This window comes from Morus notabilis, unplaced genomic scaffold (assembly GCF_000414095.1).
Source record: "Morus notabilis unplaced genomic scaffold, ASM41409v2 Scaffold137, whole genome shotgun sequence".
In the NCBI taxonomy this organism is placed as follows: Eukaryota; Viridiplantae; Streptophyta; class Magnoliopsida; order Rosales; family Moraceae; genus Morus; species Morus notabilis.
Window position 1 is genome coordinate 481,611 of NW_010358172.1, and position 13,907 is coordinate 495,517.

The 13,907-nt window shown below is 33.8% G+C and overlaps 1 protein-coding gene across 1 annotated transcript; it reads left to right on the forward strand.

The window, feature by feature from the left end:
- The first annotated feature begins 6,214 nt into the window (after positions 1–6,214).
- Positions 6,215–9,230, forward strand: LOC21407740 (BTB/POZ and MATH domain-containing protein 2). Its single transcript, XM_010092055.2, has 4 exons — positions 6,215–6,952; positions 7,339–7,687; positions 8,150–8,426; positions 8,786–9,230. The coding sequence occupies exons 1-4, from the start codon at positions 6,528–6,530 to the stop codon at positions 8,947–8,949; spliced, it is 1,215 nt and encodes a 404-aa protein (XP_010090357.1). The 5' UTR covers positions 6,215–6,527; the 3' UTR covers positions 8,950–9,230.
- Positions 9,231–13,907: the final 4,677 nt, after the last annotated feature.

A 13,907-nucleotide genomic window follows, 5' to 3' on the forward strand; every position in this document is an offset into this window, starting at 1 on the left:
AATGTAAGGAATTTGAGAAATTCTGTAAACTTATGTAATATTTGGACTAACTAGACTGTAGTTGATGTCTGTTGTAATGATTATTTACATGAACATGTATGTATGATACTGTATGTCCTGTGGGGTGGAGCCCTGTGTGTCAGAGGCTCCTGGATTCTGTAGTAGTTTATTTATATTTTAATGCAGTTAAGTGTGGGGCCCGGTCTGGGAATCTGCTTTATTAATCCATAATCGAGCTCCACGTCACCCACCCCGTTTGGGGGGCGTGACAAATATACTCTCCATATCCTATCTAGGCCATCAGCCGGTTTACCGATTCGCAAGATCTTTTATCTTAAGAAATCATTCATTAAACTTTCAGAAATAGTTCATTATAATTCCAATAGCTAAAATCAAGCTATTGTTTTAAAATATTTTTCTTTCACAAATATGCCATTTCTTTAAAACATTTGCAATGCTAAAACTCTTTTGAAATCAGGCTAACAAAGAAAGGGATAAGGAATCCTACCTCTCAAGGACCAAACCTGTGACTAGCGTTACACTATTCCGGCTTTCATTTCCTCAAAGCCCCTCAATCCGAGTCCTCAGCTAGCACTGACACAAAACAACACTTTAGGATCCAATTCTCATTCCTAAAGCAACTTAATCTCAATTATACTCTTTGATTTCCTATTAGTGTGCCTTAATCAAATTTCAAATTTCATAAATCATTTCATGTTTCAAATCATCATTCCAAGGGTTTTAATCTCAAAACATGGATTAAAGATGCTAATCCATTTATTTTAGGTCCCCAAATGAAGCTAATTTGGGTTCTCTTCAAAAATGTCAAAACAACATTTTTGGACAAAACATGGTAAAACCCCGTGTACACTGGTTGACCGGTGACAGAGATGTGCATCACCACCGGTCAACCGGTGGTGTGCAATCCGGTCAACTCGTGGAGTGCAATCCGGTTGACCGTATAAGTCGACCAGTGGAGAACATAAATGCAAGAAAACTCACCGAATCAGTCTGAAAACCTGCAATCTGAATTCCAATTTGAAATATTTCAAGGGGAGACAACCAAATCCAGGTTCTAGTTACTAAATCAAGTCCATAGAACCAAATATTTCCAAATTCTACCATGATTTTACTCAAAATCGATGAAAATCCATTTTGAATCAAAATAGGTTTTCTAATCTGAAAAATTTGAGATTTAAGAGAGGTTTTTTTTTTCAGAAATCTTACCTCAAATCCTTCTCTTGATGTTGAAAACTCCTTAAAATTCTTCTTTGGTTCGAAATCCGGTTGATTTACGAGAGAAAACGGGAGAGAGAGTGATAGAATGAGAGTGAGAGAGGGAGAGAGTGAAGAACGACAAGAGAGAGAGAGAGTGCACGGGAAGGAAAAAGGAAAAGAAGAAAAAGAAAATAAAAAATAAAAGAAAAAGAAAAATGTGTCAAAATATTTAAAATGACAGTTCAGAAAATGTGTCTACACACACTCTGGGGTGAAAATGTAATTACTGAAAATATTTAAATTCCTTGAAAATATTTAAATTTATAAGTCAGAAATGTTTATTACTTAAAAATTAATTAATTAAACCAGATTAGACAAACTCATAAATCTTAATTATCATAATTAATCTCGTTTAATTTCTCGAGGTGTTACAGAATCTTTTCATATTTATGAGGTGAACAAATATGGTGAGTTTCTTTCATTTTTAGTGTTTAAAATAATCTCTCTCATTTTTATTGTTTAAAATAAGCGATGCTCGGACCACATAAAAAGAAATTTATTTGCTTAAATTATATTGGTGTGTCTAGCCCCCTTGATTAGTCCAGTTTGACCTCAAATATTATACTACGAATATGGTTATAATAAGTTTATTGTCCTTTTTGGCATGCAAGTACTTTAATTTTGTGAGGTGGTAGAAAGAAAAGAAAAAGAAAATATTACCGACAAATTTTGCATGCACGCACGATGATACCATCAGAATTTATGCATACAAACCCATGGAAAAGTAAAATAAAATATTATAATTGTTGGGCTGTTAATTTTAGTTTCACTGTCCAGATTGAGACAATTCAAACTCTACCATTTTGACCAAAATTGCTGCCATGTTAAAACTTCACCAACCATATCAAATGTTCCACTAATTGAATCATCTTTATTTTATTTTATTTTTCCTCAAAGCCATCATTATATAACATATAAATGTATATATATATATATATATACATGTGCGTGTTAAAGAAAATGATGGCAACGAGAAGAAATGTAGCTGTCACAATTAAAAAGATAGCAGACCATTAGTTAAACCTCCTTTCCTCTTCTCCATTGGTCAAGATCATATTTAATCTTCTCCTTTAGTCAATCTCAAATTCAATACTTTAGCCATTAAAGCATTCAACAACCGGCAGAGCTCAAAATGATATATTTTGATACATGTTATTCTGAAAAGACAATAATATGTATATATAATCTTTTACACAAGTACTTATATTATCATTTACCATGCTCCAAAAGTGGAGATTCACTTGACAATGAACTCTAGCTCTATTTATTATTCTTTTGGCCTAAGTCTTTGAGTTTTCCCCGTTTTAGATTCAACATAATTTTGTGTCAATATCATGTCAAATATCCTCTTAAGTTCTATTTGTGAAATCTAAGAACCGATACTGAGAGAAACCTAGGTTAGGGTTTCTAATTATTGAATTGCATAATGATATACATCAAGAAATAAGGTTATATAGACTTACAGAAAAAACAAAAAGGCTATTCTACCCCTAATAAAGATAAATACAAATAATAACAATGATACAAATAATATTTAACACTATTATCTAATTGACCTCATTAGAACAGTGAATTTATGCAATAATAGTAGAGAAGCACCAACATAGGACCTTGGTCAAACTTAGACCACCTTTCGTTATGTTGTAATCAATTTGGAAATACCAACCGGCTATTATGAAGGTCAAAGATTATCCGTATAAAAAGTATTCTCAAGTATCTCCATGAATGGTATCGCAACAACCTCTTGTCAGCTCATTTTTATGACAATTACTGTGCCCTTTTTTAAAGGAAATTGTAATGCCCTTTGTTTCCGTATTCTTTTTGGTCAAATTGTGTGACCATAGTCTCAGAAGAACCAAATATGAATGGGTCTCTGGACTCTTTCCATGGCTTAATTTTTCTGACAATTTTGCCTCTCTTTTGCCTTATTGTTTTCAACAGAAGTTTTATGCCTTACAAATATGTAGAGAAGACAAATGTGTCTTGACGTAGTGAAAATGTGTATGGTATCCGCAACGTCTGACTGTAGAGACCATCCATAGAGATAGTAGTAGTAAGCTGTTTGATAGTAAATGTTTTATACGATTATTATTTGGGACTGTCTACGGTATGCCGTCCTACTAGTAAAATCAATTTTCTGATCATTAGATATGGTTAAAATCAATTAAAATTGAAAAAATATGTAGATTAGACAGTTTTTGATACATATTTGAAAAAATATGCATATTAGACAGTTTTAGATACATATTTAACGGTTGAAAAAAAATAAAACTACTGATAGTTTCATTTTTTCTGATCCTACAAGAGAAATTCCTTTATTATTTGTGGTCGCACAATTGTATTTGTGTCAGTAACGTGTTAACTTTAGATATTGAAACTAATAATTTGTGTTTCAACATGTGATAATTATATTATACGTACAATAATGTATCACTCATAATAATGGATAGCGGTCTTAATGCAAAAGCATATTTAAATGAGAAATGTTAACATCACTGTTTTTGTCATTCTCATTGTAACTCTTTGTATTTATTGTTTAACACGTGAACTCTACTATCTCATTTTCTGTTTAAATAATAATGTATCATATTAGTAGAATTCACGTGTCAAATAATGAATGTAGCGAATAACAAAGAGAGTGATAAAAATAACGATGCTTGTATTTTTCTATTTAAACTTAAGAAGCGGTCCACACGGTTTGAATCTTAAAGAAGTGCGTAAGTTGAGCTCGTTTGTTGGGTGCGTGCATGAATTCATAAAGGACTGTTAGAAGTAAGAGCCAAACAAGTAAATGTTTGTAGTGAGTTTTCGAGTATGATCTTGAATGGTATTTAAAAAATTTGATTGTGTCTCTCCCATCAGTTACAATTTTTAGGAGGAATAATATCACCAGTCCAACATCAATTAATATTAGAGCAGCAGATTCTAAATTCTTCCTAATAGATGCACCTTGGAGAGAGCATTTTTTTACAGCATTCTTCGAAGTATTTAAACGAATAGTTCTTAAAAGTGATTCTAAATATGATCCTATTCCTAAATAATGTTTAAAAGATTTGACTATACCCTTCTCCCATGCTGAGTCACAGGCAGCGCCTCGGAAAACACGGACGAGCCACATGCAGGGAAACTTGCACGTGTGAATCTGGCTGGGGACCTTGGTATATTGTACTAATATGTGTAGGTCCCCGTAATTCGAGTGAGATTGTCATGGCGTAAAAGCAGATATGGTCCGGTATTCCCTTGTTCCCTGTATTGGTTATGTTCTTCATTTCTCGTCTAGTAGAAACTAATCGAGCTCCGTTTGATCTCTCAGAAGCGAAAGCTGAATCAGTTGCAGGTTATAATGTGAAATATGCGCGGGATGTGATCCTTAATAGTCCACTGTTGCATCTCCTCTCAATTACAATTTTGGGGGGAACGTTAGTCCTACATCAAATATTCTTGTTAATTAGCAAAAGAAAAAAAAAATGTTGATGACATTCTCAAAACTTCCTCCAACATATGTAGCCGCGTAAATTACATCCAAATTCCTTGAAATTGCAAGGTATAATGGCCTTGTTTGGCCGGAAAGAAAACATCGTCCAAGTGAAGAAGTGCGGTGGACCCCATAAGCTTAACTCCCGAGCTTATTTGTGAATCGTGATATGAAGGAAAGCGATCTTTTTTACTATATTTGGAACGGGGTGGTCAGATATTGGTGTCTTCAGTAACTATCGTGGGCCTTATGTACTATATTTTAACCAGCACTTTGCAAAAGCAGCCATAGTTCATCATTTTGTGTTCTAGTTAAGCTAGCCCCACGACCGCGCGTGGCGGAATGGCGCGTCTCTTCAAACCCCACCGGCACCGCCATAATAGCGACTAACAAAGAGAGAGAGAAAAAAAAAACCCCACAGGCCACAACAAACGGTCAACTTGAATAACGACAGAAATGTTTGCTTTTCTTCTCTCTTCGTTGAGAAATAATATCTTGTGTATTTTTAAGTTAATATATTACAAAAAAAAAAAAGATAATGACAGGCAACTATAACAATATTTTAAAAAAGAGAATAAGGATTCGTTTGGTACAAATATTTAAATTCAAGTGATTTTAATCATGATTTTAGAATCAGAATCATTATTTATGATTTTGAGTTTAAATTATAATTCTGAAGTCATAATTTAGAATCAGGATTTGAATCACTTTGAATCAAGATTGAGTGGTTTTTGAATTATAATTTGAGTTAGTTTAAAACATCACATCAAATTCTGAATTATGATTCAGAATCGTTTAAACCAAATATTAATTTTAAATAATTATAAACAAACACTGATTCTGAATTAAGATTCAGAATTATAATTTTGAATCCATCTATTAAACGCACCATAAATAATAGAACTTCTCACGCCTTCTCAGGTAAGGGCATTCTTTTAAAGTTTTCTTCAAGAAAATAGGGACCAAAATCACAATATTTTAAGAAAGAAAATTAATATTTGAGATTTTTTTTGGTGTTCTCTTTTATGAAAATATAAGTATTTTTTATTTATTAACTCTTAAATTTGTATTAAATTTGATAAAAAAATTAAATCAAATTAAAAAATAATATAAATCTAACAATTAATAAATAAAAAAATACTGATATTTTTAAAATAGAAGAAATATCATAAAAATTCTCTAATACTTATTGGACATTTCTCTAGATTTCCTACGTAATAATGCAAGGACAAGCCTCAACAACGGCTACTTTTTCTTTCTTTTCGACGAGCAGCGGTGACTTTTTTCCAAGACAGACGGTAGGCAATTTTTACTTCGATACACGTGTCTGTCTGAGGCAGCGAGTAGCCTTGTTTTAGCGACGTTGGTAAAGTGCTGTTTGCAGGAGGCTTGCCAGCAATAATTCAATGGCCAAAAAATAATTCTTTTTTTCTTATTTTAAATCCCAAATCATAACTCGTAAGTCATTCTCTGCCAATTCTCTCTCTCGTTATCTTTCCTTCTCTGTACAGAAACGTTGTTATAAATTCACTTTCGAGAAACCCATTACCTTCAGGAAAAGAAACCCTAGATTTTCTCACCAAACTCTCATTTTCCGACAAGACCTCTCCGAACAGGAGAGATTCTTCAAATCCCTGTCCGAGGTTATCCAAATTTTGGCTCAAACTCAGATTCCATCTCAATTGCTTTTAATTTCGATTGAAACCCTAGATCCCGATCCCAATTTTGTTCTCGGAATTCGAGCTCAGGTTGGTCAAATTCTCGCTGACCGGGCATGGGGAAGGTTCTCCGCGAAGCCTCCAAGCCCTCGTCGTCGTCTTCGTCGTTGTCTCGTGCCTCTCCGCCGACCACCACTTCGATGTCGATCACCGAGACCGTAAACGGGACTCACCATTTCAAGATCAATGGTTATTCCCTGTCCAAGGGGCTTGGGATTGGGAAGTACATCGCTTCCGACACGTTCGATGTCGGCGGGTACTCGTGGGCGATTTACTTTTACCCCGACGGGAAGAGCGCCGAGGACAATGCCACGTACGTTTCTCTGTTCATCGCGCTCGCCAGCGAGGGTACGGACGTGAGGGCTTTGTTCGAATTGACGCTATTGGACCAGAGCGGGAGGGAGAGGCACAAGGTTCACAGCCATTTCGGAAGGATGTTGGAGAGTGGGCCCTACACGCTCAAGTACCGCGGTAGCATGTGGTCAGCCGTCGATTGATCTCAGTTCTTAATGATTTCTTTGGTTGGAATTTCTGTTTGTAGATTTTGCATTGTGAATTTTATGATGGTTTTTAATTTTGCGGTTTTAGTTCTACAAGAATTATGGGCTTTTTCGTTTTCATTGCTTTCTTTGGGTGGAAATTTAGCTATCTAAATGTTGGTATGAGTTCTTTGTTTATTCTGTTGTGATAAAGATTCTCCTTTTGTTTGCGTATTTACCGGGAATTATTGTCATCATGTTTTTGATTGTAATGTTTGTGGGATTGTTAAATATCTCTCGTGTCTGCATTTGTTCTGGGAATCTAGCTTGCTCATTTTCTATATGTTGCTTAAATGGGCACGTTTTAATGGACGGTTGGATGATGCAGGGGTTATAAGAGATTCTTCAAAAGAACTGCCTTGGAGACGTCAGACTATCTTAAAGATGATTGTCTGTCGGTTAACTGTATTGTTGGTGTTGTGAAGTCGCGAACGGAGGGGCCTAAGACCTATTCCATAGCAATACCACCATCTAACATTGGCCAGCATTTTGGGCAGCTACTGGAAAGTGGAAAGGGAACTGATGTAACGTTTGAAGTCTATGGTGAACATTTTTCAGCTCACAAGTTAGTACTAGGAGCACGATCACCTGTATTCCGGGCCCAACTTTTTGGTCCTATGAAGGATCAGAATACCGAATGCATAAAAATTGAAGATATGGAGGCTCCAGTCTTTAAGGTATAACACTTTTCTAATTTTTGTTTTTCAGCAAACTTGTATTGTTTCTGCCGTTTATTTGCGTGGCGGATGGGAACTGACTGCTGTGGTTATTTGCTCTATGAATTGGACGAAACTACGGATATTGAAATTTTGATGTTTCACAACTTGATCCATAAAGAACTTTCCTTCAATGATGATTATTCTGTAAAATTGTCTGTTTGAAGATGATGGTTTGTTTGAAGGTGGTCATTTTCCAGATTTTTATGCTACTATGCGCTGCACATTTTTATTTCTTTTTGATTTTTTGTTTCCATTTTTTCCCGAGGGAAAAGGGGAGGTGGATTGGCAGTGCACTGTCTTAGTTGACATAAGTGACACAAGACAGTCAAGCTTAGCCTCCATGTATTGAGGTACATGATGTAAGTTGACTATTTTGTACGAAGAATGACTTGCCAATTTACTTTATTTTCCCATGTGCAGGCTTTGCTTCATTTTATATACTGGGATTCACTGCCCGACGTAGAAGAGCTTACTGGTTTGAACTCAAAATGGGCTTCTACTTTGATGGCCCAGCATCTGCTTGCAGCAGCAGATCGCTATGGCTTAGAAAGGCTCAGGTTGCTATGTGAATCAAGTCTCTGCGAACATGTCGCTATCAATACTGTGGCAACAACATTAGCGCTGGCAGAACAGCATCACTGCTTCCAGTTGAAAGCCGTGTGCCTCAAGTTTGTTGCAATGCCTGAAAATCTTGGAGGTGAGCCTTTTTTTAATTTCTATTTTTTTGTAATAATCGGGACTATCCATGCTTAATATTTGTGAATCTCAAGGCTATAGTAAAAAATCTCTTAGAAATTAGAATCCACTACATGATCAGTGAGAATTTTGCTTGTAAGGATGTAAAGCTTTATTCTATTGTTGGATATTCATTTTGTGTTAAGTGGTGTTATTTAATTGAATTGACTATAACCATAAGTAATTTCTCAATCTCAGCGTAATAATGCCTTTTCTGGTTATATTATATCTTACAACTATATAAAACTGTATTTTTTTTATAGAGAAAATAAAACTGTAATTTGTGATCATAATATAATTCTAATCTTTTTTGTTGATCAGCTGTGATGGAAACCGACGGTTTCGAATACTTGAAGCAAAGTTGTCCCTCTGTAATGACTGACCTTCTGCAATATATAGCCAACGTTGCCGTTTCCAAGCATGGAAATGAAGCTGTTCTTGACGGCAGCGATATCAATGGGAGGCGGGTGAAACAAAGGCTATAGAAATAGCTGCTTCTATTACACGTTCTGTGCAGGAAAAAAAAAAAAAAAAAGTCTATGAAGAAGCAAAGAGGGAGAGTCAGAAAAATTATTTCTAGGATTAGAAATAATGTACCAGTTATTGTAAGAAATGTTGGTTTGTAATGTAATGGCTTTTGTTTCTATTTATTTCTTCTTTTGTTACTCTAGTGCTTGTAGAAGAAAACAAAAGACTACCCGCTCGAGAGAGAGAAGAGGGTAAAAGGTTTGATTGCAATTTGCAAGAACTAGGATACATTTCTCAATTTCTATCCAAAAAAGAAAATGATACATATCGTAATAATGATAAAAAAAATTCCTTTGGTGCTTGCTTTTCCTAATGCATAAATGAGATTCAGAGTATTAAAAGGTTAAATATCAAACTATCAAACTCACATATCAAATGAACTTCAAATTTTCTACAAGCAAGCAAGGCGTGGGCACGATTAAAAAAATGAAAAATGAAAAGATATTCAAATACAAGACTTTTCCTTTTTTTTTTTTGGTTGTTGTTGAGAAATTGGTATTTCTATACAACAAAATAGACTATCTGATCTATTTTCTAACTAGAAAAAAAGACAATCTCTGTTTATTTTCGACCTTAAATTTTTTTTTAAAAAAAGTTTGTACATAATGGTCCACCAACAATATCACAGCGTTAAGTTTCCATTGTTTTTTTTTTTTTTTTGAAAAATCACGTTACTTAAATTAAATTTTTATGGTCCCAATACAATTTTTTTTGTTAAAAACATCTTAATTTTAATGCAATTAGAGTTTATAATTGATTTTTTTATTGATTATAGTTGAGAAATATGTCATAATCATATTAATATTTTCTAATTAATATTTTTTAGATTTTGAGCATTGATATAAATGCCCCCTATTTACCGTTCAATTTTTAATGCAACATCTGATGTTTTTCAGTGTGCCTCTTGATATCATACCACGTCAACAAATATAGACGGAAATGGATGTAGATGACATTTTGATTGAATTTATAGACATTAAAGGATGTTTTGAACGGTTTTGAAAAATTAGGGGGCAATTTAAAACATGATACATAGTAGGGGGCAATTGTGAAAGTAATTCATGATTTTATTATTTCTTGTCGTTTTCCATATTTTTGGTCGTTTTTTTCCGCCAATTATAAATATATGCTTTTCTAACGGGAAAAAAGCAGGACAAAGTCTCGCAACTCTGCAGAAAACTTAATTTGAGGTTTTCATCTCTCTTATCTTTTCTGTAAACTTGCAGAAAATTATTAATTTTTCTTCTCTTTCTTTCGTTAACGAGTCTTCATTTTCTCTGTTTTTCTTCTCCAATGCGTTTTCTTGATTCTTCTACTTTTCTCATTTTCGTTTTCTTTAGAAAGTGTTGAATGACTAGAGAAACTGATTTCTCCAAGTTCACGTCGTGGCCGAAGAGACCTCTTAATATGGAGAGGTTTTCACAACACAGCTTTGAATCTCTTTCAATGCTGGTTAAGGCCAGGGAAGCTTTTAAGCGTGCCGTGGTATTCTTACAAGGCCAACCAGTTGGGACAGTTGCTGCACTAGATGATTCTGAAGAAAAGGTAAATTATGATCAGGTAGTCTCAAAGAACTCGATCTTTATATCAACTCAACGTAATTTTTTTTCCTCTCTTTAACCCTTTATTGATTTCTTGATATGTACGTCTTCTTATGTGCCCTTTTCCTTCCATTTCTGTTGCATGTTTTTGTTAGGGAATTTTTTCCAAGTGCGATTTATTTTCTGAGGAATCGGGATTCCGAAATCGTGAAACATTTTATCTCGACTACTATGCGTATTCAATCTTGGAAGAAAAAGATAAGTTTCCGATGGCAGAAGGAGTCATGCTAGCTAGTTTCAAAGTTGTCCATGATCCGATCAGGAATTCAGAGATTCTAACAGCAGATTTCGGAGAGAGTGCGATAGGAAGAGTCGCTCCTGTTGATTCAGGACTTTGGTGGATTATCTTGCTCGGGGCATACACAAAATCTACGGAGACTCTTCCTTGGCTGAACTTGCTGAGTGCCAGAAAGGTTTGCGCCTCATTCTCAGTTTGTCTTTCGGGGGGATTCGCTAATGTGTTCTGACGCCTGTTGTATGATTGACCGTCCAATATAATGGTAAGATTTTCATTACATGTAGTTCCGATTTAGGCCTCGTTCGCTTTGCAGATTCGAGTTTTTAATCTCAACCATTCGAGTTTTTAATTTAAGTTGAGATGTGATATTTTCTGAGAGCTTTTAACTGTAGCACAAAAAGTTAAATGTGATATACAAGACCTTATAGTTTTTATCTTCTAACGTCATGTATATACGAGCATTGAAAAGAACTCATGAGTTTAAATCCTATGGTAACGGTCCTTAAACGTATTTTCCTTTCTTTTTGAGAAAATATAGATTTGTGTTTTTCTCCACCTTTTTTTAAAAAAAAAAAATTCAGAAAAAAAGTAGGATAGTAGCAGAAACATTACACGGGTTGTTCTTGTATATGTTTGTTATTAAGAGTTCTCAATTTCATCGTCACAAAAGAGGGATCTGGGAGTTCACAGTAATGCATCAAAAGTGGCCAAACTAGGGACAAAAAGTGGCTGGATAAGTTGCTTACTCCGTGAAAGCTACATGTGTAGGCTACATGTATGAGTGGATTCAAGTAGGCAGGCAAAGAAGTAGAAATTAATCATTGTTTCTAATATTGGTTTTATTCGTATTTTATATACTAAACTCCCTGGCATTACTTTTAATCAATTTTAAAAGATACATTTTTTCTTTCTTTTTATGCGAGTACTTCTGATTGTTAGTCCATGTTTGCAGGGTGTTCCAAAGTTGGTCAATTGCCTGTTATTTAGTAGCCAAAATGATGCTGGATAATCCTTCTTATTTGGACATGTTCTCTCTAGATGAAGACACATCTCTACATTAACTGAAATGAAACTACATTCAACTTTCATGTAATAAGTACTGTTAGAATGTACTTATCGTTTCCTTCTTTTTTTTTTTTTTTTTTCCATAATGCAAAGCAGTCTAGTTCTTTTTCGTCTATTTTTACAGTTTGTTTGTTGGTTTGGGGAACAAGTGCTCGAATCCTGTATAAAATTATAACTTGGTTCTGGTTCTGAATTGGCGCCTCATGCAATTTGTGTTTTGTTCAGTCTCTAGAGAAAACAGTTTAGCCTTTCATTAAGCATAAAAAGATCGAGATATTGCATTGAATTGGCATTGAGCATCAACAAACCAATACTTGAAAAGATAATTGATAGATTTCAGCAAGAAGAATAAGTATTTCACTTACAAGTTCAGTCTTGTTTATTTATTTGTAATCAACCACGTTAAGGCGAAGCATGCCATGAACTCAATTCACCAAAATCAAGTGGTCAAGTCCTTAATTTGGGAATTTGTTTTTGGAATGTTTTTGGAATAAAACAGTTAACTTATCGTTTCAGAATTCACAATTTCTCAAATGGGAAAAGCTGTATCAGTATCAGAGTATAGGATTTATGCTATTCGTTAACCATTAGAAACGACATCTGGACCATTTTATAATTGTTTGGCTAAAGACTTGCAAGCTTCTAAGTGATGCTCTTTAAATGATTCGTCGTTTTAGACAAAGGAAGCAAACTTGTGAAAAGAAAACGCGAACAGATGCAACGTTTTCTTTTTATTTATCATTGTAATTATAATTGGTATTTTGTTATAAACAGTAAAATCAAGTTATGACTTTTATATTATGTGAATATATGTATTCATATACAAATTAGAATTTACAAACTCGAACAATAATTTGTGAAATTTTGAATTTTACGATGAATTATTCGAGTTTAAGTTCTAACATAAATTATCGTAAAATTTAAATTTTACAAATTATCGTAGTTTTTACAACTTTATCGTTTGATTTTGTAATTTTTAATGTAAAATTTCATAAATTATCATATCTCTTGACACAATATTGAGAATATTCTCCAAAAGCATGAAAGAATCCCTCTCGAATATACGTGAATTCAAAAGGGCTATTTAATAGCTTTTAGCCGAAAATTGAAGAGGAGACCTCGGGGCAAGCAAGTCTTCATTAGAGAAGCAAGTCTTCGGGTCCGTTTAGTTCGTTGATTCGAGTTTTTAATTTGAGTTGAGATGTGACTTTATGTGAGAGCTTTTTACTGTAGCAAAAAAGTTAGATGTAACTGTTTGTGAGAGCTTTTTACTGTAGCAAAACTCGAATTCTAAACTCGAATCAACGAAATGAACGGGGCCTTCATTAGTTTTGGGAATTTGAGGTCACTTTTTAGAATTAGTTTATTTAGTTTTTATTTAGGATTGAGAAGGTTTTTTTGATGCTACAAGGAGAAGAAGATTTAGAAGAAGAAACTTGAAGACCCGTGACACCTTTAATCGGTTTTATTTTTTGATTTTCTATCTTTGTTCTTTAACTATGCCAAAGCCACTGTTTAATTAGTTTCTTTTTTGGGTTACAATGTAGTTGGATTATGATGATTTAGATTTTTTTCTTATTTTTAATTAGTTCATGTTTTACTCTGATAACTCTGTAAAATAAACTTATTTCATTATTTTTGTTCACTTAAATTGAATAGTTTTTGAGACTTTTTAGCTATTTTATTTTACTTTATTTTAAATTAGTTAATTTACCTTTTATTTTAGTTTTACTTAATTTCATTTGTTTTTATTTCATTTGATTTAATTTATTTTAGTTTAGATTTTCATTAGATTTATTTTATTTTATTTTAGTTTGTTTAGTTTAATATTTTTTTTTAGTTTTCCTTCCAAAATAATTAATTTCTTCATTTATGTAATTTGAAGCAAAATAGGGTCACAATTGCAAAGAAAATCCTTGAAAATTCGAAATTTGGAATCAGCTTCAATAATCCCACCAATGCGCGCGACTGAGAACCGTTCTAAACTCTCCAATTTAACCGTCAAATCAAG